This window comes from Ascaphus truei, unplaced genomic scaffold, assembly GCF_040206685.1.
Source record: "Ascaphus truei isolate aAscTru1 unplaced genomic scaffold, aAscTru1.hap1 HAP1_SCAFFOLD_1398, whole genome shotgun sequence".
Taxonomy (NCBI): domain Eukaryota; kingdom Metazoa; phylum Chordata; class Amphibia; order Anura; family Ascaphidae; genus Ascaphus; species Ascaphus truei.
The window spans coordinates 26436-53398 of NW_027454278.1; the positions used below are offsets into that span (position 1 = coordinate 26436).

Consider the following 26963-nt stretch of genomic DNA (forward strand, 5'->3'; position numbering starts at 1 on the left):
GTCACAAACCAGCTATCCTGGTGACACACAGTGGGGTCCCTCGCAGCCTCCCTGGTCCTGGTGACACACAGTGGGGTCCCTCCCAGCCTCCCTGGTCCTGGTGACACACAGTGGGGTCCCTCCCAGCCTCCCTGGTCCTGGTGACACACAGGTGTGTCTGGGTCAACAGCAGCAAAACAAAGCGGAAAGCATCGCAATAACTCACAGGAAACAAGAGTGAGTCACCGCCTCATGAATGGGTGAAAGGGGCAGTCTTTGGGAAATCTGTGTAATCAGTGGGACACCGTTATAATTAAACAGAACCTGTATAAATTACAAAATGATAGGTAAAAAGATTAACGGACATCAAAGGTTTTATTGCCAGGAGACCGGTAATGAGGGACACGCAGGTGTTATGGCGAAGGCATGTGGCTTCCTCGCGAAAGCTCATAGAAGCGATGCCACCTGATAGGGAGGAAACAGACAGGCACCGTGTGATTACATATATAACACATGACCAGGGACAGTGAGACGGCACACGTTACATGTTACATGTAAATGGGATTACATATATAAAACATGACCAGGGACAGTGAGACGGCACACGTTACATGTTACATGTAAAGGGTCATGGCACCGAGACAAGGCTGCCATACAGGAGGAGATCCCTTATACATGACATGGAACCAGAGCTGCCCATTGGGCCGGGTGTATGGCCATGAGGTTACAGGGGCTTCTCCGCAGCATGGGAGATACCCCACCCAGGCTGGGCGCTGAGCTCTGTACCAGGAGCTGGACCTGCAGATTCCAGGCACTGAGGCTGCAGAATGGAGGACAGAAACCCTCACAGCTTGTAGTGAGCGTGAGACACAGGGGTGGGGGGGTTCCTGTTGGAAAAGTCAGTTACAGAAGCTTCTCAGTTCCTTGCCACCTCCCTAAACCTCCATGTTTTGGTGCCGTCTCTGGCCTCTGTGGTGTCCTTGTTCAGTTGTACCTCATGGCGTCCTAGTTCAGATGCACCCCATGAATGCTGATTCAGTTGCCCCCAGTGGGGTCCTGATTCAGTTGCCCGCAGTGTGTCCTGATTCAGTTGCCCGCAGTGTGTCCTGATTCAGTTGCCCCCAGTGGGGTCCTGATTCAGTTGCCCCCGTGCGTGCTGCTGTGTAGCGGCAGACTCTGCAGCGCAGACTTGGTAATGGTTCCGTACGCCTGCGTATAACTCTGCAGCGACGCTTTGGGGTCCCCAGCCGCTCCAACGTTGGCTGTGCCCTGGAACATCTTCTTGCTGAACTTCTGAGCAGAGCGCGGGTCGCGGGGCTGGGGCAGAGGGGTGCGCTGGTTCTGTGGGGCGAGGGAAAGGACATAAGAAGCAACTCCCTGTAAACACCTAAAGGGTCAGTGTTACCCTTCCTCCATCTCTCTACCAATTATCGGTCATAGTGCATATGTGACCGTCCGCTTATTATATAGTTAGAGGCCGTAGTGTGTGTGTGTGACTAACCTTACACACTACGGCCTCTGTCCGGTTATTATTAGAAGGTCAGTGCCGTAGTGTGTGTGTGACTGTCCGGTTATTAGTATAAGGTTAGTGCCGCAGTGTGTGTGACTGTCCGGTTATTAGTATAAGGTTAGTGCCGCAGTGTGTGTGACTGTCCGGTTATTAGTATAAGGTTAGTGCCGCAGTGTGTGTGACTGTCCGGTTATTAGTATAAGGTTAGTGCCGCAGTGTGTGTGTGACTGTCCGGTTATTAGTATAAGGTTAGTGCCGCAGTGTGTGTGACTGTGCGGTTATTAGTATAAGGTTAGTGCCGCAGTATGTGTGTGACTGTCCGGTTATTAGTATAAGGTTAGTGCCGCAGTGTGTGTGTGACTGTCCGGTTATTAGTATAAGGTTAGTGCCGCAGTGTGTGTGACTGTCCGGTTATTAGTATAAGGTTAGTGCCGCAGTGTGTGTGTGACTGTCCGGTTATTAGTATAAGGTTAGTGCCGCAGTGTGTGTGTGTGACTGTCCGGTTATTAGTATAAGGTTAGTGCCGCAGTGTGTGTGTGACTGTCCGGTTATTAGTATAAGGTTAGAGCCGCAGTGTGTGTGTGACTGTCCGGTTATTAGTATAAGGTTAGTGCCGCAGTGTGTGTGTGACTGTCCGGTTATTAGTATAAGGTTAGTGCCGCAGTGTGTGTGACTGTCCGGATATTAGTATAAGGTTAGTGCCGCAGTGTGTGTGTGACTGTCCGGTTATTAGTATAAGGTTAGTGCCGCAGTGTGTGTGACTGTCCGGTTATTAGTATAAGGTTAGTGCCGCAGTGTGTGTGTGTGTGACTGTCCGGTTATTAGTATAAGGTTAGTGCCGCAGTGTGTGTGACTGTCCGGTTATTAGTATAAGGTTAGTGCCGCAGTGTGTGTGACTGTCCGGTTATTAGTATAAGGTTAGTGCCGTAGTGTGTGTGTATGTGACTGTCCGGTTATTAGTATAAGGTTAGTGCCGCAGTGTGTGTGACTGTCCGGTTATTAGTATAAGGTTAGTGCCGCAGTGTGTGTGTATGTGACTGTCCGGTTATTAGTATAAGGTTAGTGCCGCAGTGTGTGTGTGACTGTCCGGTTATTAGTATAAGGTTAGTGCCGCAGTGTGTGTGACTGTCCGGATATTAGTATAAGGTTAGTGCCGCAGTGTGTGTGACTGTCCGGTTATTAGTATAAGGTTAGTGCCGCAGTGTATGTGACTGTCCGGTTATTAGTATAAGGTTAGTGCCGCAGTGTGTGTGTGACTGTCCGGTTATTAGTATAAGGTTAGTGCCGCAGTGTGTGTGACTGTCCGGTTATTAGTATAAGGTTAGTGCCGCAGTGTATGTGACTGTCCGGTTATTAGTATAAGGTTAGTGCCGCAGTGTGTGTGACTGTCCGGTTATTAGTATAAGGTTAGTGCCGCAGTGTGTGTGACTGTCCGGTTATTAGTATAAGGTTAGTGCCGCAGTGTGTGTGTGACTGTCCGGTTATTAGTATAAGGTTAGTGCCGCAGTGTGTGTGACTGTCCGGTTATTAGTATAAGGTTAGTGCCGCAGTGTATGTGACTGTCCGGTTATTAGTATAAGGTTAGTGCCGCAGTGTGTGTGACTGTCCGGTTATTAGTATTAGGTTAGTGCTGCAGTGTGTATGTGACTGTCCGGTTATTAGTATAAGGTTAGTGCCGCAGTGTGTGTGTGTGACTGTCCGGTTATTAGTATAAGGTTAGTGCCGCAGTGTGTGTGTGACTGTCCGGTTATTAGTATAAGGTTAGTGCCGCAGTGTATGTGACTGTCCGGTTATTAGTATAAGGTTAGTGCCGCAGTGTGTGTGACTGTCCGGTTATTAGTATAAGGTTAGTGCCGCAGTGTGTGTGTGACTGTCCGGTTATTAGTATAAGGTTAGTGCCGCAGTGTGTGTGTGACTGTCCGGTTATTAGTATAAGGTTAGTGCCGCAGTGTGTGTGTGAATGTCCGGTTATTAGTATAAGGTTAGTGCCGCAGTGTGTGTGTGACTGTCCGGTTATTAGTATAAGGTTAGTGCCGCAGTGTGTGTGTGACTGTCCGGTTATTAGTATAAGGTTAGTGCCGCAGTGTGTGTGTGACTGTCCGGTTATTAGTATAAGGTTAGTGCCGCAGTGTGTGTGTGACTGTCCGGTTATTAGTATAAGGTTAGTGCCGCAGTGTGTGTGACTGTCCGGTTATTAGTATAAGGTTAGTGCCGCAGTGTATGTGACTGTCCGGTTATTAGTATAAGGTTAGTGCCGCAGTGTGTGTGACTGTCCGGTTATTAGTATAAGGTTAGTGCCGCAGTGTGTGTGTGACTGTCCGGTTATTAGTATAAGGTTAGTGCCGCAGTGTGTGTGACTGTCCGGTTATTAGTATAAGGTTAGTGCCGCAGTGTGTGTGACTGTCCGGTTATTAGTATAAGGTTAGTGCCGCAGTGTGTGTGACTGTCCGGTTATTAGTATAAGGTTAGTGCCGCAGTGTGTGGGTGACTGTCCGGTTATTAGTATAAGGTTAGTGCCGCAGTGTGTGTGTGACTGTCCGGTTATTAGTATAAGGTTAGTACCGCAGTGTGTGTGTGACTGTCCGGTTATTAGTATACGGTTAGTGCCGCAGTGTATGTGACTGTCCGGTTATTAGTATAAGGTTAGTGCCGCAGTGTGTGTGACTGTCCGGTTATTAGTATAAGGTTAGTGCCGCAGTGTGTGTGTGTAACTGTCCGGTTATTAGTATAAGGTTAGTGCCGCAGTGTGTGTGACTGTCCGGTTATTAGTATAAGGTTAGTGCTGCAGTGTGTATGTGACTGTCCGGTTATTAGTATAAGGTTAGTGCCGCAGTGTGTGTGTGTGACTGTCCGGTTATTAGTATAAGGTTAGTGCCGCAGTGTGTGTGACTGTCCGGTTATTAGTATAAGGTTAGTGCCGCAGTGCGTGTGACTGTCCGGTTATTAGTATAAGGTTAGTGCCGCAGTGTGTGTGTGAATGTCCGGTTATTAGTATAAGGTTAGTGCCGCAGTGTGTGTGTGACTGTCCGGTTATTAGTATAAGGTTAGTGCCGCAGTGTGTGTGACTGTCCGGTTATTAGTATAAGGTTAGTGCCGCAGTGTGTGTGACTGTCCGGTTATTAGTATACGGTTAGTGCCGCAGTGTATGTGACTGTCCGGTTATTAGTATAAGGTTAGTGCCGCAGTGTGTGTGTGACTGTCCGGTTATTAGTATAAGGTTAGTGCCGCAGTGTGTGTGTGACTGTCCGGTTATTAGTATAAGGTTAGTGCCGCAGTGTGTGTGTGACTGTCCGGTTATTAGTATAAGGTTAGTGCCGCAGTGTGTGTGTGACTGTCCGGTTATTAGTATACGGTTAGTGCCGCAGTGTGTGTGACTGTCCGGTTATTAGTATAAGGTTAGTGCCGCAGTGTGTGTGACTGTCCGGTTATTAGTATAAGGTTAGTGCCGCAGTGTGTGTGTGACTGTCCGGTTATTAGTATAAGGTTAGTGCCGCAGTGTGTGTGTGACTGTCCGGTTATTAGTATACGGTTAGTGCCGCAGTGTGTGTGACTGTCCGGTTATTAGTATAAGGTTAGTGCCGCAGTGTGTGTGACTGTCCGGTTATTAGTATAAGGTTAGTGCCGCAGTGTGTGTGTGACTGTCCGGTTATTAGTATAAGGTTAGTGCCGCAGTGTGTGTGACTGTCCGGTTATTAGTATAAGGTTAGTGCCGCAGTGTGTGTGACTGTCCGGTTATTAGTATAAGGTTAGTGCCGCAGTGTGTGTGACTGTCCGGTTATTAGTATAAGGTTAGTGCCGCAGTGTGTGTGACTGTCCGGTTATTAGTATAAGGTTAGTGCCGCAGTGTATGTGACTGTCCGGTTATTAGTATAAGGTTAGTGCCGCAGTGTGTGTGTGACTGTCCGGTTATTAGTATAAGGTTAGTGCAGCAGTGTGTGTGACTGTCCGGTTATTAGTAAAAGGTTAGTGCCGCAGTGTGTGTGACTGTCCGGTTATTAGTATAAGGTTAGTGCCGCAGTGTGTGTGTGACTGTCCGGTTATTAGTATACGGTTAGTGCCGCAGTGTGTGTGTGACTGTCCGGTTATTAGTATAAGGTTAGTGCCGCAGTGTGTGTGACTGTCCGGTTATTAGTATAAGGTTAGTGCCGCAGTGTGTGTGTGACTGTCCGGTTATTAGTATAAGGTTAGTGCCGCAGTGTGTGTGTGACTGTCCGGTTATTAGTATAAGGTTAGTGCCGCAGTGTGTGTGTGACTGTCCGGTTATTAGTATAAGGTTAGTGCCGCAGTGTGTATGTGACTGTCCGGTTATTAGTATAAGGTTAGTGCCACAGTGTGTGTGACTGTCCGGTTATTAGTATAAGGTTAGTGCCGCAGTGTGTGTGACTGTCCGGTTAAAAGTATAAGGTTAGTGCCGCAGTGTGTGTGTGACTGTCCGGTTAGTAGTATAAGGTTAGTGCTGCAGTGTGTGTGACTGTCCGGTTATTAGTATAAGGTTAGTGCCGCAGTGTGTGTGACTGTCCGGTTATTAGTATAAGGTTAGTGCCGCAGTGTGTGTGTGTGACTGTCCGGTTATTAGTATAAGGTTAGTGCCGCAGTGTGTGTGACTGTCCGGTTATTAGTATAAGGTTAGTGCTGCAGTGTGTGTGTGTGACTGTCCGGTTATTAGTATAAGGTTAGTGCCGCAGTGTGAGTGTGACTGTCCGGTTATTAGTATAAGGTTAGTGCCGCAGTGTATGTGACTGTCCGGTTATTAGTATAAGGTTAGTGCCGCAGTGTGTGTGTGACTGTCCGGTTATTAGTATAAGGTTAGTGCCGCAGTGTGTGTGACTGTGCGGTTATTAGTATAAGGTTAGTGCCGCAGTGTGTGTGACTGTGCGGTTATTAGTATAAGGTTAGTGCCGCAGTGTGTGTGTGACTGTCCGGTTATTAGTATAAGGTTAGTGCCGCAGTGTGTGTGTGACTGTCCGGTTATTAGTATAAGGTTAGTGCCGCAGTGTGTGTGTGTGACTGTCCGGTTATTAGTATAAGGTTAGTGCCGCAGTGTATGTGACTGTCCGGTTATTAGTATAAGGTTAGTGCCGCAGTGTGTGTGTGACTGTCCGGTTATTAGTATAAGGTTAGTGCCGCAGTGTGTGTGTGACTGTCCGGTTATTAGTATAAGGTTAGTGCCGCAGTGTGTGTGTGACTGTCCGGTTATTAGTATAAGGTTAGTACCGCAGTGTGTGTGTGACTGTCCGGTTATTAGTATAAGGTTAGTGCCGCAGTGTGTGTGACTGTCCGGTTATTAGTATAAGGTTAGTGCCGCAGTGTGTGTGTGTGACTGTCCGGTTATTAGTATAAGGTTAGTGCCGCAGTGTGTGTGACTGTCCGGTTATTAGTATAAGGTTAGTGCTGCAGTGTGTATGTGACTGTCCGGTAATTAGTATAAGGTTAGTGCCGCAGTGTGTGTGTGTGACTGTCCGGTTATTAGTATAAGGTTAGTGCCGCAGTGTGTGTGACTGTCCGGTTATTAGTATAAGGTTAGTGCCGCAGTGCGTGTGACTGTCCGGTTATTAGTATAAGGTTAGTGCCGCAGTGTGTGTGTGACTGTCCGGTTATTAGTATAAGGTTAGTGCCGCAGTGTATGTGACTGTCCGGTTATTAGTATAAGGTTAGTGCCGCAGTGTGTGTGACTGTCCGGTTATTAGTATAAGGTTAGTGCCGCAGTGTGTGTGTGACTGTCCGGTTATTAGTATAAGGTTAGTGCCGCAGTGTGTGTGTGACTGTCCGGTTATTAGTATAAGGTTAGTGCCGCAGTGTGTGTGTGAATGTCCGGTTATTAGTATAAGGTTAGTGCCGCAGTGTGTGTGTGACTGTCCGGTTATTAGTATACGGTTAGTGCCGCAGTGTATGTGACTGTCCGGTTATTAGTATAAGGTTAGTGCCGCAGTGTGTGTGACTGTCCGGTTATTAGTATAAGGTTAGTGCCGCAGTGTGTGTGTGACTGTCCGGTTATTAGTATAAGGTTAGAGCCGCAGTGTGTGTGTGACTGTCCGGTTATTAGTATAAGGTTAGTGCCGCAGTGTGTGTGGGACTGTCCGGTTATTAGTATAAGGTTAGTGCCGCAGTGTGTGTGTGACTGTCCGGTTATTAGTATAAGGTTAGTGCCGCAGTGTGTGTGTGACTGTTCGGTTATTAGTATAAGGTTAGTGCCGCAGTGTGTGTGACTGTCCGGTTATTAGTATAAGGTTAGTGCCGCAGTGTGTGTGACTGTCCGGTTATTAGTATAAGGTTAGTGCCGCAGTGTGTGGGTGACTGTCCGGTTATTAGTATAAGGTTAGTGCCGCAGTGTGTGTGACTGTCCGGTTATTAGTATAAGGTTAGTGCCGCAGTGTGTGACTGTCCGGTTATTAGTATAAGGTTAGTGCCGCAGTGTGTGTGACTGTCCGGTTATTAGTATAAGGTTAGTGCCGCAGTGTGTGTGTGACTGTCCGGTTATTAGTATAAGGTTAGTGCCGCAGTGTGTGTGTGTGTGTGACTGTCCGGTTATTAGTATAAGGTTAGTGCCGCAGTGTATGTGACTGTCCGGTTATTAGTATAAGGTTAGTGCCGCAGTGTGTGTGTGACTGTCCGGCTATTAGTATAAGGTTAGTGCCGCAGTGTGTATGTGACTGTCCGGTTATTAGAATAAGGTTAGTGCCGCAGTGTGTGTGACTGTCCGGTTATTAGTATAAGGTTAGTGCCGCAGTGTATGTGACTGTCCGGTTATTAGTATAAGGTTAGTGCCGCAGTGTGTGTGTGACTGTCCGGTTATTAGTATAAGGTTAGTGCAGCAGTGTGTGTGACTGTCCGGTTATTAGTAAAAGGTTAGTGCCGCAGTGTGTGTGACTGTCCGGTTATTAGTATAAGGTTAGTGCCGCAGTGTGTGTGTGACTGTCCGGTTATTAGTATACGGTTAGTGCCGCAGTGTGTGTGTGACTGTCCGGTTATTAGTATAAGGTTAGTGCCGCAGTGTGTGTGACTGTCCGGTTATTAGTATAAGGTTAGTGCCGCAGTGTGTGTGTGACTGTCCGGTTATTAGTATAAGGTTAGTGCCGCAGTGTGTGTGTGACTGTCCGGTTATTAGTATAAGGTTAGTGCCGCAGTGTGTGTGTGACTGTCCGGTTATTAGTATAAGGTTAGTGCCGCAGTGTGTATGTGACTGTCCGGTTATTAGTATAAGGTTAGTGCCACAGTGTGTGTGACTGTCCGGTTATTAGTATAAGGTTAGTGCCGCAGTGTGTGTGACTGTCCGGTTATTAGTATAAGGTTAGTGCCGCAGTGTGTGTGTGACTGTCCGGTTAGTAGTATAAGGTTAGTGCTGCAGTGTGTGTGACTGTCCGGTTATTAGTATAAGGTTAGTGCCGCAGTGTGTGTGACTGTCCGGTTATTAGTATAAGGTTAGTGCCGCAGTGTGTGTGTGTGACTGTCCGGTTATTAGTATAAGGTTAGTGCCGCAGTGTGTGTGACTGTCCGGTTATTAGTATAAGGTTAGTGCTGCAGTGTGTGTGTGTGACTGTCCGGTTATTAGTATAAGGTTAGTGCCGCAGTGTGTGTGTGACTGTCCGGTTATTAGTATAAGGTTAGTGCCGCAGTGTATGTGACTGTCCGGTTATTAGTATAAGGTTAGTGCCGCAGTGTGTGTGTGACTGTCCGGTTATTAGTATAAGGTTAGTGCCGCAGTGTGTGTGACTGTGCGGTTATTAGTATAAGGTTAGTGCCGCAGTGTGTGTGACTGTGCGGTTATTAGTATAAGGTTAGTGCCGCAGTGTGTGTGTGACTGTCCGGTTATTAGTATAAGGTTAGTGCCGCAGTGTGTGTGTGACTGTCCGGTTATTAGTATAAGGTTAGTGCCGCAGTGTGTGTGTGTGACTGTCCGGTTATTAGTATAAGGTTAGTGCCGCAGTGTATGTGACTGTCCGGTTATTAGTATAAGGTTAGTGCCGCAGTGTGTGTGTGACTGTCCGGTTATTAGTATAAGGTTAGTGCCGCAGTGTGTGTGTGACTGTCCGGTTATTAGTATAAGGTTAGTGCCGCAGTGTGTGTGTGACTGTCCGGTTATTAGTATAAGGTTAGTACCGCAGTGTGTGTGTGACTGTCCGGTTATTAGTATAAGGTTAGTGCCGCAGTGTGTGTGACTGTCCGGTTATTAGTATAAGGTTAGTGCCGCAGTGTGTGTGACTGTCCGGTTATTAGTATACGGTTAGTGCCGCAGTGTATGTGACTGTCCGGTTATTAGTATAAGGTTAGTGCCGCAGTGTGTGTGACTGTCCGGTTATTAGTATAAGGTTAGTGCCGCAGTGTGTGTGTGACTGTCCGGTTATTAGTATAAGGTTAGAGCCGCAGTGTGTGTGTGACTGTCCGGTTATTAGTATAAGGTTAGTGCCGCAGTGTGTGTGTGACTGTCCGGTTATTAGTATAAGGTTAGTGCCGCAGTGTGTGTGTGACTGTCCGGTTATTAGTATAAGGTTAGTGCCGCAGTGTGTGTGTGACTGTCCGGTTATTAGTATAAGGTTAGTGCCGCAGTGTGTGTGACTGTCCGGTTATTAGTATAAGGTTAGTGCCGCAGTGTGTGTGACTGTCCGGTTATTAGTATAAGGTTAGTGCCGCAGTGTGTGGGTGACTGTCCGGTTATTAGTATAAGGTTAGTGCCGCAGTGTGTGTGACTGTCCGGTTATTAGTATAAGGTTAGTGCCGCAGTGTGTGTGTGACTGTCCGGTTATTAGTATAAGGTTAGTGCCGCAGTGTGTGTGTGACTGTCCGGTTATTAGTATACGGTTAGTGCCGCAGTGTGTGTGACTGTCCGGTTATTAGTATAAGGTTAGTGCCGCAGTGTGTGTGACTGTCCGGTTATTAGTATAAGGTTAGTGCCGCAGTGTGTGTGTGACTGTCCGGTTATTAGTATAAGGTTAGTGCCGCAGTGTGTGTGACTGTCCGGTTATTAGTATAAGGTTAGTGCCGCAGTGTGTGTGACTGTCCGGTTATTAGTATAAGGTTAGTGCCGCAGTGTGTGTGACTGTCCGGTTATTAGTATAAGGTTAGTGCCGCAGTGTGTGTGACTGTCCGGTTATTAGTATAAGGTTAGTGCCGCAGTGTGTGACTGTCCGGTTATTAGTATAAGGTTAGTGCCGCAGTGTGTGTGACTGTCCGGTTATTAGTATAAGGTTAGTGCCGCAGTGTGTGTGTGACTGTCCGGTTATTAGTATAAGGTTAGTGCCGCAGTGTGTGTGTGTGTGTGACTGTCCGGTTATTAGTATAAGGTTAGTGCCGCAGTGTATGTGACTGTCCGGTTATTAGTATAAGGTTAGTGCCGCAGTGTGTGTGTGACTGTCCGGTTATTAGTATAAGGTTAGTGCCGCAGTGTGTATGTGACTGTCCGGTTATTAGAATAAGGTTAGTGCCGCAGTGTGTGTGACTGTCCGGTTATTAGTATAAGGTTAGTGCCGCAGTGTATGTGACTGTCCGGTTATTAGTATAAGGTTAGTGCCGCAGTGTGTGTGTGACTGTCCGGTTATTAGTATAAGGTTAGTGCAGCAGTGTGTGTGACTGTCCGGTTATTAGTAAAAGGTTAGTGCCGCAGTGTGTGTGACTGTCCGGTTATTAGTATAAGGTTAGTGCCGCAGTGTGTGTGTGACTGTCCGGTTATTAGTATACGGTTAGTGCCGCAGTGTGTGTGTGACTGTCCGGTTATTAGTATAAGGTTAGTGCCGCAGTGTGTGTGACTGTCCGGTTATTAGTATAAGGTTAGTGCCGCAGTGTGTGTGTGACTGTCCGGTTATTAGTATAAGGTTAGTGCCGCAGTGTGTGTGTGACTGTCCGGTTATTAGTATAAGGTTAGTGCCGCAGTGTGTGTGTGACTGTCCGGTTATTAGTATAAGGTTAGTGCCGCAGTGTGTATGTGACTGTCCGGTTATTAGTATAAGGTTAGTGCCACAGTGTGTGTGACTGTCCGGTTATTAGTATAAGGTTAGTGCCGCAGTGTGTGTGACTGTCCGGTTATTAGTATAAGGTTAGTGCCGCAGTGTGTGTGTGACTGTCCGGTTAGTAGTATAAGGTTAGTGCTGCAGTGTGTGTGACTGTCCGGTTATTAGTATAAGGTTAGTGCCGCAGTGTGTGTGACTGTCCGGTTATTAGTATAAGGTTAGTGCCGCAGTGTGTGTGTGTGACTGTCCGGTTATTAGTATAAGGTTAGTGCCGCAGTGTGTGTGACTGTCCGGTTATTAGTATAAGGTTAGTGCTGCAGTGTGTGTGTGTGACTGTCCGGTTATTAGTATAAGGTTAGTGCCGCAGTGTGTGTGTGACTGTCCGGTTATTAGTATAAGGTTAGTGCCGCAGTGTATGTGACTGTCCGGTTATTAGTATAAGGTTAGTGCCGCAGTGTGTGTGTGACTGTCCGGTTATTAGTATAAGGTTAGTGCCGCAGTGTGTGTGACTGTGCGGTTATTAGTATAAGGTTAGTGCCGCAGTGTGTGTGTGACTGTCCGGTTATTAGTATAAGGTTAGTGCCGCAGTGTGTGTGTGACTGTCCGGTTATTAGTATAAGGTTAGTGCCGCAGTGTGTGTGTGTGACTGTCCGGTTATTAGTATAAGGTTAGTGCCGCAGTGTATGTGACTGTCCGGTTATTAGTATAAGGTTAGTGCCGCAGTGTGTGTGTGACTGTCCGGTTATTAGTATAAGGTTAGTGCCGCAGTGTGTGTGACTGTCCGGTTATTAGTATAAGGTTAGTGCCGCAGTGTGTGTGTGACTGTCCGGTTATTAGTATAAGGTTAGTGCCGCAGTGTGTGTGTGACTGTCCGGTTATTAGTATAAGGTTAGTACCGCAGTGTGTGTGTGACTGTCCGGTTATTAGTATAAGGTTAGTGCCGCAGTGTGTGTGACTGTCCGGTTATTAGTATAAGGTTAGTGCCGCAGTGTGTGTGTGTGACTGTCCGGTTATTAGTATAAGGTTAGTGCCGCAGTGTGTGTGACTGTCCGGTTATTAGTATAAGGTTAGTGCTGCAGTGTGTATGTGACTGTCCGGTAATTAGTATAAGGTTAGTGCCGCAGTGTGTGTGTGTGACTGTCCGGTTATTAGTATAAGGTTAGTGCCGCAGTGTGTGTGACTGTCCGGTTATTAGTATAAGGTTAGTGCCGCAGTGCGTGTGACTGTCCGGTTATTAGTATAAGGTTAGTGCCGCAGTGTGTGTGTGACTGTCCGGTTATTAGTATAAGGTTAGTGCCGCAGTGTATGTGACTGTCCGGTTATTAGTATAAGGTTAGTGCCGCAGTGTGTGTGACTGTCCGGTTATTAGTATAAGGTTAGTGCCGCAGTGTGTGTGTGACTGTCCGGTTATTAGTATAAGGTTAGTGCCGCAGTGTGTGTGTGACTGTCCGGTTATTAGTATAAGGTTAGTGCCGCAGTGTGTGTGTGAATGTCCGGTTATTAGTATAAGGTTAGTGCCGCAGTGTGTGTGTGACTGTCCGGTTATTAGTATAAGGTTAGTGCCGCAGTGTGTGTGACTGTCCGGTTATTAGTATAAGGTTAGTGCCGCAGTGTGTGTGACTGTCCGGTTATTAGTATACGGTTAGTGCCGCAGTGTGTGTGACTGTCCGGTTATTAGTATAAGGTTAGTGCCGCAGTGTGTGTGTGACTGTCCGGTTATTAGTATAAGGTTAGAGCCGCAGTGTGTGTGTGACTGTCCGGTTATTAGTATAAGGTTAGTGCCGCAGTGTGTGTGTGACTGTCCGGTTATTAGTATAAGGTTAGTGCCGCAGTGTGTGTGTGACTGTCCGGTTATTAGTATAAGGTTAGTGCCGCAGTGTGTGTGTGACTGTCCGGTTATTAGTATAAGGTTAGTGCCGCAGTGTGTGTGACTGTCCGGTTATTAGTATAAGGTTAGTGCCGCAGTGTGTGTGACTGTCCGGTTATTAGTATAAGGTTAGTGCCGCAGTGTGTGGGTGACTGTCCGGTTATTAGTATAAGGTTAGTGCCGCAGTGTGTGTGACTGTCCGGTTATTAGTATAAGGTTAGTGCCGCAGTGTATGTGACTGTCCGGTTATTAGTATAAGGTTAGTGCCGCAGTGTGTGTGTGACTGTCCGGTTATTAGTATAAGGTTAGTGCCGCAGTGTGTGTGACTGTCCGGTTATTAGTATAAGGTTAGTGCCGCAGTGTATGTGACTGTCCGGTTATTAGTATAAGGTTAGTGCCGCAGTGTGTGTGACTGTCCGGTTATTAGTATAAGGTTAGTGCCGCAGTGTGTGTGACTGTCCGGTTATTAGTATAAGGTTAGTGCTGCAGTGTGTATGTGACTGTCCGGTTATTAGTATAAGGTTAGTGCCGCAGTGTGTGTGTGTGACTGTCCGGTTATTAGTATAAGGTTAGTGCCGCAGTGTGTGTGTGACTGTCCGGTTATTAGTATAAGGTTAGTGCCGCAGTGTATGTGACTGTCCGGTTATTAGTATAAGGTTAGTGCCGCAGTGTGTGTGACTGTCCGGTTATTAGTATAAGGTTAGTGCCGCAGTGTGTGTGTGACTGTCTGGTTATTAGTATAAGGTTAGTGCCGCAGTGTGTGTGTGACTGTCCGGTTATTAGTATAAGGTTAGTGCCGCAGTGTGTGTGTGACTGTCCGGTTATTAGTATAAGGTTAGTGCCGCAGTGTGTGTGACTGTCCGGTTATTAGTATAAGGTTAGTGCCGCAGTGTGTGTGTGACTGTCCGGTTAGTAGTATAAGGTTAGTGCTGCAGTGTGTGTGACTGTCCGGTTATTAGTATAAGGTTAGTGCCGCAGTGTGTGTGACTGTCCGGTTATTAGTATAAGGTTAGTGCCGCAGTGTGTGTGTGTGACTGTCCGGTTATTAGTATAAGGTTAGTGCCGCAGTGTGTGTGACTGTCCGGTTATTAGTATAAGGTTAGTGCTGCAGTGTGTGTGTGACTGTCCGGTTATTAGTATAAGGTTAGTGCCGCAGTGTGTGTGTGACTGTCCGGTTATTAGTATAAGGTTAGTGCCGCAGTGTATGTGACTGTCCGGTTATTAGTATAAGGTTAGTGCCGCAGTGTGTGTGTGACTGTCCGGTTATTAGTATAAGGTTAGTGCCGCAGTGTGTGTGACTGTGCGGTTATTAGTATAAGGTTAGTGCCGCAGTGTGTGTGACTGTGCGGTTATTAGTATAAGGTTAGTGCCGCAGTGTGTGTGTGACTGTCCGGTTATTAGTATAAGGTTAGTGCCGCAGTGTGTGTGTGACTGTCCGGTTATTAGTATAAGGTTAGTGCCGCAGTGTGTGTGTAACTGTCCGGTTATTAGTATAAGGTTAGTGCCGCAGTGTGTGTGTGACTGTCCGGTTATTAGTATAAGGTTAGTGCCGCAGTGTGTGTGACTGTCCGGTTATTAGTATAAGGTTAGTGCCGCAGTGTATGTGACTGTCCGGTTATTAGTATAAGGTTAGTGCCGCAGTGTGTGTGACTGTCCGGTTATTAGTATAAGGTTAGTGCCGCAGTGTGTGTGTGACTGTCCGGTTATTAGTATAAGGTTAGTGCCGCAGTGTGTGTGACTGTCCGGTTATTAGTATAAGGTTAGTGCCGCAGTGTGTGTGACTGTCCGGTTATTAGTATAAGGTTAGTGCCGCAGTGTGTGTGACTGTCCGGTTATTAGTATAAGGTTAGTGCCGCAGTGTGTGGGTGACTGTCCGGTTATTAGTATAAGGTTAGTGCCGCAGTGTGTGTGTGACTGTCCGGTTATTAGTATAAGGTTAGTACCGCAGTGTGTGTGTGACTGTCCGGTTATTAGTATACGGTTAGTGCCGCAGTGTATGTGACTGTCCGGTTATTAGTATAAGGTTAGTGCCGCAGTGTGTGTGACTGTCCGGTTATTAGTATAAGGTTAGTGCCGCAGTGTGTGTGTGTAACTGTCCGGTTATTAGTATAAGGTTAGTGCCGCAGTGTGTGTGACTGTCCGGTTATTAGTATAAGGTTAGTGCTGCAGTGTGTATGTGACTGTCCGGTTATTAGTATAAGGTTAGTGCCGCAGTGTGTGTGTGTGTGACTGTCCGGTTATTAGTATAAGGTTAGTGCCGCAGTGTGTGTGACTGTCCGGTTATTAGTATAAGGTTAGTGCCGCAGTGCGTGTGACTGTCCGGTTATTAGTATAAGGTTAGTGCCGCAGTGTGTGTGTGAATGTCCGGTTATTAGTATAAGGTTAGTGCCGCAGTGTGTGTGTGACTGTCCGGTTATTAGTATAAGGTTAGTGCCGCAGTGTGTGTGACTGTCCGGTTATTAGTATAAGGTTAGTGCCGCAGTGTGTGTGACTGTCCGGTTATTAGTATACGGTTAGTGCCGCAGTGTATGTGACTGTCCGGTTATTAGTATAAGGTTAGTGCCGCAGTGTGTGTGTGACTGTCCGGTTATTAGTATAAGGTTAGTGCCGCAGTGTGTGTGTGACTGTCCGGTTATTAGTATAAGGTTAGTGCCGCAGTGTGTGTGTGACTGTCCGGTTATTAGTATAAGGTTAGTGCCGCAGTGTGTGTGTGACTGTCCGGTTATTAGTATACGGTTAGTGCCGCAGTGTGTGTGACTGTCCGGTTATTAGTATAAGGTTAGTGCCGCAGTGTGTGTGTGACTGTCCGGTTATTAGTATAAGGTTAGTGCCGCAGTGTGTGTGACTGTCCGGTTATTAGTATAAGGTTAGTGCCGCAGTGTGTGTGTGACTGTCCGGTTATTAGTATAAGGTTAGTGCCGCAGTGTGTGTGTGACTGTCCGGTTATTAGTATAAGGTTAGTGCCGCAGTGTGTGTGACTGTCCGGTTATTAGTATAAGGTTAGTGCCGCAGTGTGTGTGACTGTCCGGTTATTAGTATAAGGTTAGTGCCGCAGTGTGTGTGACTGTCCGGTTATTAGTATAAGGTTAGTGCCGCAGTGTGTGACTGTCCGGTTATTAGTATAAGGTTAGTGCCGCAGTGTGTGTGACTGTCCGGTTATTAGTATAAGGTTAGTGCCGCAGTGTGTGTGTGACTGTCCGGTTATTAGTATAAGGTTAGTGCCGCAGTGTGTGTGTGTGTGTGACTGTCCGGTTATTAGTATAAGGTTAGTGCCGCAGTGTATGTGACTGTCCGGTTATTAGTATAAGGTTAGTGCCGCAGTGTGTGTGTGACTGTCCGGTTATTAGTATAAGGTTAGTGCCGCAGTGTGTATGTGACTGTCCGGTTATTAGAATAAGGTTAGTGCCGCAGTGTGTGTGACTGTCCGGTTATTAGTATAAGGTTAGTGCCGCAGTGTATGTGACTGTCCGGTTATTAGTATAAGGTTAGTGCCGCAGTGTGTGTGTGACTGTCCGGTTATTAGTATAAGGTTAGTGCAGCAGTGTGTGTGACTGTCCGGTTATTAGTAAAAGGTTAGTGCCGCAGTGTGTGTGACTGTCCGGTTATTAGTATAAGGTTAGTGCCGCAGTGTGTGTGTGACTGTCCGGTTATTAGTATACGGTTAGTGCCGCAGTGTGTGTGTGACTGTCCGGTTATTAGTATAAGGTTAGTGCCGCAGTGTGTGTGACTGTCCGGTTATTAGTATAAGGTTAGTGCCGCAGTGTGTGTGTGACTGTCCGGTTATTAGTATAAGGTTAGTGCCGCAGTGTGTGTGTGACTGTCCGGTTATTAGTATAAGGTTAGTGCCGCAGTGTGTGTGTGACTGTCCGGTTATTAGTATAAGGTTAGTGCCGCAGTGTGTATGTGACTGTCCGGTTATTAGTATAAGGTTAGTGCCACAGTGTGTGTGACTGTCCGGTTATTAGTATAAGGTTAGTGCCGCAGTGTGTGTGACTGTCCGGTTATTAGTATAAGGTTAGTGCCGCAGTGTGTGTGTGACTGTCCGGTTAGTAGTATAAGGTTAGTGCTGCAGTGTGTGTGACTGTCCGGTTATTAGTATAAGGTTAGTGCCGCAGTGTGTGTGACTGTCCGGTTATTAGTATAAGGTTAGTGCCGCAGTGTGTGTGTGTGACTGTCCGGTTATTAGTATAAGGTTAGTGCCGCAGTGTGTGTGACTGTCCGGTTATTAGTATAAGGTTAGTGCTGCAGTGTGTGTGTGTGACTGTCCGGTTATTAGTATAAGGTTAGTGCCGCAGTGTGTGTGTGACTGTCCGGTTATTAGTATAAGGTTAGTGCCGCAGTGTATGTGACTGTCCGGTTATTAGTATAAGGATAGTGCCGCAGTGTGTGTGTGACTGTCCGGTTATTAGTATAAGGTTAGTGCCGCAGTGTGTGTGACTGTGCGGTTATTAGTATAAGGTTAGTGCCGCAGTGTGTGTGACTGTGCGGTTATTAGTATAAGGTTAGTGCCGCAGTGTGTGTGTGACTGTCCGGTTATTAGTATAAGGTTAGTGCCGCAGTGTGTGTGTGACTGTCCGGTTATTAGTATAAGGTTAGTGCCGCAGTGTGTGTGTGTGACTGTCCGGTTATTAGTATAAGGTTAGTGCCGCAGTGTATGTGACTATCCGGTTATTAGTATAAGGTTAGTGCCGCAGTGTGTGTGTGACTGTCCGGTTATTAGTATAAGGTTAGTGCCGCAGTGTGTGTGTGACTGTCCGGTTATTAGTATAAGGTTAGTGCCGCAGTGTGTGTGTGTGTGTGACTGTCCGGTTATTAGTACACGGTTAGTGCCGCAGTGTGTGTGACTGTCCGGTTATTAGTATAAGGTTAGTGCCGCAGTGTGTGTGACTGTCCGGTTATTAGTATAAGGTTAGTGCCGCAGTGTGTGTGTGACTGTCCGGTTATTAGTATAAGGTTAGTGCCGCAGTGTATGTGACTGTCCGGTTATTAGTATAAGGTTAGTGCCGCAGTGTGTGTGACTGTCCGGTTATTAGTATAAGGTTAGTGCCGCAGTGTGTGTGTGACTGTCCGGTTATTAGTATAAGGTTAGTGCCGCAGTGTGTGTGACTGTCCGGTTATTAGTATAAGGTTAGTGCCGCAGTGTGTGTGTGACTGTGCGGTTATTAGTATAAGGTTAGTGCCGCAGTGTGTGTGTGACTGTCCGGTTATTAGTATAAGGTTAGTGCCGCAGTGTGTGTGTGACTGTCCGGTTATTAGTATAAGGTTAGTGCCGCAGTGTGTGTGAGACTGTCCGGTTATTAGTATAAGGTTAGTGCCGCAGTGTGTGTGTGACTGTCCGGTTATTAGTATAAGGTTAGTGCCGCAGTGTGTGTGTGTGTGACTGTCCGGTTATTAGTATAAGGTTAGTGCCGCAGTGTGTGTGTGACTGTCCGGTTATTAGTATAAGGTTAGTGCCGCAGTGTGTGTGTGTGACTGTCCGGTTATTAGTATAAGGTTAGTGCCGCAGTGTGTGTGACTGTCCGGTTATTAGTATACGGTTAGTGCCGCAGTGTGTGTGTGACTGTCCGGTTATTAGTATAAGGTTAGTGCCGCAGTGTGTGTGTGTGACTGTCCGGTTATTAGTATAAGGTTAGTGCCGCAGTGTGTGTGACTGTCCGGTTATTAGTATACGGTTAGTGCCGCAGTGTGTGTGTGTGACTGTCCGGTTATTAGTATACGGTTAGTGCCGTAGTGTGTATTTAACTGTCCGGTTATTAGTATAAGGTTAGTGCCGCAGTGTGTGTGACTGTCCGGTTATTAGTATACGGTTAGTGCCGCAGTGTGTGTGACTGTCCGGTTATTAGTATAAGGTTAGTGCCGCAGTGTGTGTGTGACTGTCCGGTTATTAGTATACGGTTAGTGCCGCAGTGTATGTGTGTGACTGTCCGGTTATTAGTATAAGGTTAGTGCCGCAGTGTGTGTGTGACTGTCCGGTTATTAGTATAAGGTTAGTGCCGCAGTGTATGTGACTGTCCGGTTATTAGTATAAGGTTAGTGCCGCAGTGTGTGTGACTGTCCGGTTATTAGTATAAGGTTAGTGCCGCAGTGTGTGTGTGACTGTCCGGTTATTAGTATAAGGTTAGTGCCGCAGTGTGTGTGTGACTGTCCGGTTATTAGTATAAGGTTAGTGCCGCAGTGTATGTGACTGTCCGGTTATTAGTATAAGGTTAGTGCCGCAGTGTGTGTGACTGTCCGGTTATTAGTATAAGGTTAGTGCCGCAGTGTGTGTGTGACTGTCCGGTTATTAGTATAAGGTTAGTGCCGCAGTGTATGTGACTGTCCGGTTATTAGTATAAGGTTAGTGCCGCAGTGTGTGTGACTGTCCGGTTATTAGTATAAGGTTAGTGCCGCAGTGTGTGTGTGACTGTCCGGTTATTAGTATACGGTTAGTGCCGCAGTGTGTGTGTGACTGTCCGGTTATTAGTATACGGTTAGTGCCGCAGTGTGTGTGACTGTCCGGTTATTAGTATAAGGTTAGTGCCGCAGTGTGTGTGTGACTGTCCGGTTATTAGTATACGGTTAGTGCCGCAGTGTATGTGTGTGACTGTCCGGTTATTAGTATAAGGTTAGTGCCGCAGTGTGTGTGTGACTGTCCGGTTATTAGTATAAGGTTAGTGCCGCAGTGTATGTGTGTGACTGTCCGGTTATTAGTATAAGGTTAGTGCCGCAGTGTGTGTGTGACTGTCCGGTTATTAGTATAAGGTTAGTGCCGCAGTGTGTGTGACTGTCCGGTTATTAGTATAAGGTTAGTGCCGCAGTGTGTGTGTGACGGTCCGGTTATTAGTATAAGGTTAGTGCCGCAGTGTGTGTGACTGTCCGGTTAGTAGTATAAGGTTAGTGCCGCAGTGTGTGTGTGACTGTCCGGTTATTAGTATAAGGTTAGTGCCGCAGTGTGTGTGTGACTGTCCGGTTATTAGTATAAGGTTAGTGCCGCAGTGTGTGTGACTGTCCGGTTATTAGTATAAGGTTAGTGCCGCAGTGTGTGTGACTGTCCGGTTATTAGTATAAGGTTAGTGCCGCAGTGTGTGTGTGACTGTCCGGTTATTAGTATAAGGTTAGTGCCGCAGTGTGTGTGTGACTGTCCGGTTATTAGTATAAGGTTAGTGCCGCAGTGTGTGTGACTGTCCGGTTATTAGTATACGGTTAGTGCCGCAGTGTGTGTGTGACTGTCCGGTTATTAGTATACGGTTAGTGCCGCAGTGTGTGTGTGTGTGACTGTCCGGTTATTAGTATACGGTTAGTGCCGCAGTGTGTGTGTGTGTGACTGTCCGGTTATTAGTATAAGGTTAGTGCCGCAGTGTGTGTGACTGTCCGGTTATTAGTATAAGGTTAGTGCCGCAGTGTGTGTGTGACTGTCCGGTTATTAGTATACGGTTAGTGCCGTAGTGTGTATTTAACTGTCCGGTTATTAGTATAACTCACCAGCCGGGCACTGACGGCAGCCACACTCACTGCTCCCGTGCTCGCCGCGTCCTTCCGTGTCAGGGCATTATTAGGAGCAGCGGCTCGCGCTTGCTGGGCGAGGGAGAAGGAGCGGGCCCTGGTAATTGGGGCAGACCTGCCGCGGGGCTCCCAGCCCTTCCTTGCCTGAGAAAGGAGAATCATCAATCACCAATATAAATGCGTCTGACGCGACTGTGTGTTATATACAGGTAGTATATATACAGCCCCCCCCCCCACATCTCCCAGTGCCTCGGGCGAGTCTCCCTCCTCCCCCTCCCCCGGTGCCTCGGGCGAGTCTCCCCCTCTCCCAGTGCATCGGGCGAGTCTCCCTCCTCCCCCTCTCCCAGTGCCTCGGGCGAGTCTCCCCTCCCCTCCCCCCCGGTGCCTCGGGCGAGTCTCCCCCTCCCCCCCCCCCATCGTACTCACCTCTTGTGCGGTGATACGCTGTGCAGGGGCCGCCTGCTCTTGGCCGTTTTGACGTCCCGGCTTTCTGTTCTGGGGGGGCCCCAGGCTATTCTGTACCCCCCTTCCATCCCCCGATCCCCCTACAGGTGAGACACAAAGACAAGGCACGCCGTGCATCATGGGATGTCCCTGCGTTACACACTCACCCTGCGGCACGCCGTGCATCATGGGATGTCTCTGCGTTACACACACACCCTGCGGCACGCCGTGCATCATGGGATGTCCCTGCGTTACACACACACACCCTGCGGCACGCCGTGCATCATGGGATGTCCCTGCGTTACACACACACCCTGCGGCACGCCGTGCATCATGGGATGTCCCTGCGTTACACACACACCCTGCGGCACGCCGTGCATCATGGGATGTCCCTGCGTTACACACACACCCTGCGGCACGCCGTGCATCATGGGATGTCCCTGCGTTACACACACACCCTGCGGCACGCCGTGCATCATGGGATGTCCCTGCGTTACACACACACCCTGCGGCACGCCGTGCATCATGGGATGTCCCTGTGTTACACACACACCCTGCGGCACGCCGTGCATCATGGGATGTCCCTGCGTTACACACACACCCTGCGGCACGCCGTGCATCATGGGATGTCCCTGCGTTACACACACACCCTGCGGCACGCCGTGCATCATGGGATGTCCCTGCGTTACACACACACCCTGCGGCACGCCGTGCATCATGGGATGTCCCTGCGTTACACACACCCTGCGGCACGCCTTGCATCATGGGATGTCCCTGCGTTACACACACCCTGCGGCACGCCGTGCATCATGGGATGTCCCTGCGTTACACACACACCCTGCGGCACGCAGTGCATCATGGGATGTCCCTGCGTTACACACACACCCTGCGGCACGCCGTGCATCATGGGATGTCCCTGCGTTACACACACACCCTGCGGCACGCCGTGCATCATGGGATGTCCCTGCGTTACACACACACCCTGCGGCACGCCGTGCATCATGGGATGTCCCTGCGTTACACACACCCTGCGGCACGCCGTGCATCATGGGATGTCCCTGCGTTACACACACACCCTGCGGCACGCCGTGCATCATGGGATGTCCCTGCGTTACACACACACCCTGCGGCACGCCGTGCATCATGGAATGTCCCTGCGTTACACTCACACCCTGCGGCACGCCGTGCATCATGGGATGTCCCTGCGTTACACACACACACCCTGCGGCACGCCGTGCATCATGGGATGTCCCTGCGTTACACACACACCCTGCGGAACGCCGTGCATCATGGGATGTCCCTGCGTTACACACACACCCTGCGGCACGCCGTGCATCATGGGATGTCCCTGCGTTACACACACACACCCTGCGGCACGCCGTGCATCATGGGATGTCCCTGCGTTACACACACACCCTGCGGCACGCCGTGCATCATGGGATGTCCCTGCGTTACACACACACCCTGCGGCACGCCGTGCATCATGGGATGTCCCTGCGTTACACACACCCTGCGGCACGCCGTGCATCATGGGATGTCCCTGCGTTACACACACCCTGCGGCACGCCGTGCATCATGGGATGTCCCTGCGTTACACACACACCCTGCGGCACGCCGTGCATCATGGGATGTCCCTGCGTTACACACACACACTCTGCGGCACGCCGTGCATCATGGGATGTCCCTGCGTTACACTCACACCCTGCGGCACGCCGTGCATCATGGGATGTCCCTGCGTTACACTCACACCCTGCGGCACGCCGTGCATCATGGGATGTCCCTGCGTTACACACACACCCTGCGGCACGCCGTGCATCATGGGATGTCCCTGCGTTACACACTCACCCTGCGGCACGCCGTGCATCATGGGATGTCCCTGCGTTACACACACACCCTGCGGCACGCCGTGCATCATGGGATGTCCCTGCGTTACACACACACCCTGCGGCACGCCGTGCATCATGGGATGTCTCTGCGTTACACACACACCCTGCGGCACGCCGTGCATCATGGGATGTCCCTGCGTTACACACACACCCTGCGACACGCCGTGCATCATGGGATGTCCCTGCGTTACACACACCCTGCGGCACGCCGTGCATCATGGGATGTCCCTGCGTTACACACACACACCCTGCGGCACGCCGTGCATCATGGGATGTCCCTGCGTTACACACACCCTGCGGCACGCCGTGCATCATGGGATGTCCCTGCGTTACACACACACCCTGCGGCACGCCGTGCATCATGGGATGTCCCTGCGTTACACACACCCTGCGGCACGCCGTGCATCATGGGATGTCCCTGCATTACACACACACCCTGCGGCACGCCGTGCATCATGGGATGTCCCTGCGTTACACACACTCACCCTGCGGCACGCCGTGCATCATGGGATGTCCCTGCGTTACACACACACACCCTGCGGCACGCCGTGCATCATGGGATGTCCCTGCGTTACACACACACCCTGCGGCACGCCGTGCATCATGGGATGTCCCTGCGTTACACACACACCCTGCGGCACGCCGTGCATCATGGGATGTCCCTGCGTTACACACACACCCTGCGGCACGCCGTGCATCATGGGATGTCCCTGCGTTACACTCACCCTGCGGCACGCCGTGCATCATGGGATGTCCCTGCGTTACACACACCCTGCGGCACGCCGTGCATCATGGGATGTCCCTGCGTTACACACTCACCCTGCGGCACGCCGTGCATCATGGGATGTCCCTGCGTTACACACACACCCTGCGGCACGCCGTGCATCATGGGATGTCCCTGCGTTACACACACACCCTGCGGCACGCCGTGCATCATGGGATGTCCCTGCATTACACACACACCCTGCGGCACGCCGTGCATCATGGGATGTCCCTGCGTTACACACACACCCTGCGGCACGCCGTGCATCATGGGATGTCCCTGCATTACACACACACCCTGCGGCACGCCGTGCATCATGGGATGTCCCTGCGTTACACACACCCTGCGGCACGCCGTGCATCATGGGATGTCCCTGCGTTACATACACACACTGCGGCACGCCGTGCATCATGGGATGTCCCTGCGTTACACACACACCCTGCGGCACGCCGTGCATCATGGGATGTCTCTGCGTTACACACACACCCTGCGGCACGCCGTGCATCATGGGATGTCCCTGCGTTACACACACCCTGCGGCACGCCGTGCATCATGGGATGTCCCTGCGTTACACACACACCCTGCGGCACGCCGTGCATCATGGGATGTCCCTGCGTTACACACACACCCTGCGGCACGCCGTGCATCATGGGATGTCCCTGCGTTACACACACACCCTGCGGCACGCCGTGCATCATGGGATGTCCCTGCGTTACACACACACCCTGCGGCACGCCGTGCATCATGGGATGTCTCTGCGTTACACACACACCCTGCGGCACGCCGTGCATCATGGGATGTCCCTGCGTTACACACACCCTGCGGCACGCCGTGCATCATGGGATGTCCCTGCGTTACACACACACCCTGCGGCACGCCGTGCATCATGGGATGTCCCTGCGTTACACACACACCCTGCGGCACGCCGTGCATCATGGGATGTCCCTGCGTTACACACACCCTGCGGCACGCCGTGCATCATGGGATGTCCCTGCGTTACACACACACCCTGCGGCACGCCGTGCATCATGGGATGTCCCTGCGTTACACACACCCTGCGGCACGCCGTGCATCATGGGATGTCCCTGCGTTACACACACCCTGCGGCACGCCGTGCATCATGGGATGTCCCTGCGTTACACACACACCCTGCGGCACGCCGTGTATCATGGGATGTCCCTGCGTTACACACACACCCTGCGGCACGCCGTGCATCATGGGATGTCCCTGCGTTACACACACACCCTGCGGCACGCCGTGCATCATGGGATGTCCCTGCGTTACACTCACACCCTGCGGCACGCCGTGCATCATGGGATGTCCCTGTGTTACACACTCACCCTGCGGCACGCCGTGCATCATGGGATGTCTCTGCGTTACACACACACACCCTGCGGCACGCCGTGCATCATGGGATGTCCCTGTGTTACACACACACCCTGCGGCACGCCGTGCATCATGGGATGTCCCTGCGTTACACACACACCCTGCGGCACGCCGTGCATCATGGGATGTCCCTGCGTTACACTCACACCCTGCGGCACGCCGTGCATCATGGGATGTCCCTGCGTTACACTCACACCCTGCGGCACGCCGTGCATCATGGGATGTCCCTGCGTTACACACACACCCTGCGGCACGCCGTGCATCATGGGATGTCCCTGCGTTACACTCACACCCTGCGGCACGCCGTGCATCATGGGATGTCCCTGCGTTACACTCACACCCTGCGGCACGCCGTGCATCATGGGATGTCCCTGCGTTACACACACACCCTGCGGCACGCCGTGCATCATGGGATGTCCCTGCGTTACACACTCACCCTGCGGCACGCCGTGCATCATGGGATGTCCCTGCGTTACACACACACCCTGCGGCACGCCGTGCATCATGGGATGTCCCTGCGTTACACTCACACCCTGCGGCACGCCGTGCATCATGGGATGTCCCTGCGTTACACACTCACCCTGCGGCACGCCGTGCATCATGGGATGTCCCTGCGTTACACACACCCTGCGGCACGCCGTGCATCATGGGATGTCCCTGCGTTACACACACACCCTGCGGCACGCCGTGCATCATGGGATGTCCCTGCGTTAACACACACCCTGCGGCACGCCGTGCATCATGGGATGTCCCTGCGTTACACACACACCCTGCGGCACGCCGTGCATCATGGGATGTCCCTGCGTTACACACACACCCTGCGGCACGCCGTGCATCATGGGATGTCCCTGCGTTACACACACACCCTGCGGCACGCCGTGCATCATGGGATGTCCCTGCGTTACACACACACCCTGCGGCACGCCGTGCATCATGGGATGTCCCTGCGTTACACACACTCTGCGGCACGCCGTGCATCATGGGATGTCCCTGCGTTACACACACACCCTGCGGCACGCCGTGCATCATGGGATGTCCCTGCGTTACACACACACCCTGCGGCACGCCGTGCATCATGGGATGTCCCTGCGTTACACACACACACTCTGCGGCACGCCGTGCATCATGGGATGTCCCTGCGTTACACACACACCCTGCGGCACGCCGTGCATCATGGGATGTCCCTGCGTTACACACACCCTGCGGCACGCCGTGCATCATGGGATGTCCCTGCGTTACACACACACCCTGCGGCACGCCGTGCATCATGGGATGTCCCTGCGTTACACACACACCCTGCGGCACGCCGTGCATCATGGGATGTCTCTGCGTTACACACACACCCTGCGGCACGCCGTGCATCATGGGATGTCCCTGCGTTACACACACACCCTGCGGCACGCCGTGCATCATGGGATGTCCCTGCGTTACACACACACACTCTGCGGCACGCCGTGCATCATGGGATGTCCCTGCGTTACACACACCCTGCGGCACGCCGTGCATCATGGGATGTCCCTGCGTTACACACACACCCTGCGGCACGCCGTGCATCATGGGATGTCCCTGCGTTACACACACCCTGCGGCACGCCGTGCATCATGGGATGTCCCTGCGTTACACACACACCCTGCGGCACGCCGTGCATCATGGGATGTCCCTGCGTTACACACACACCCTGCGGCACGCCGTGCATCATGGGATG

The 26963-nt window shown here is 50.4% G+C and overlaps 1 protein-coding gene across 1 annotated transcript in view; it reads right to left on the minus strand.

The window, feature by feature from the left end:
* Positions 1-335: 335 nt before the first annotated feature.
* LOC142475808 (mitogen-activated protein kinase 15-like) overlaps positions 336-26963 on the minus strand; it is a gene marked incomplete at its 5' end in the record, with an annotated part of 38428 nt that continues 11800 nt past the window's right edge. Inside the window, 3 exons of the mRNA XM_075581542.1 lie at positions 336-1320; positions 20759-20923; positions 21206-21324. Coding sequence (XP_075437657.1) covers positions 1117-1320; positions 20759-20923; positions 21206-21324 — 488 coding nt within the window. The remainder of the gene's footprint in view (positions 1321-20758; positions 20924-21205; positions 21325-26963) is intronic.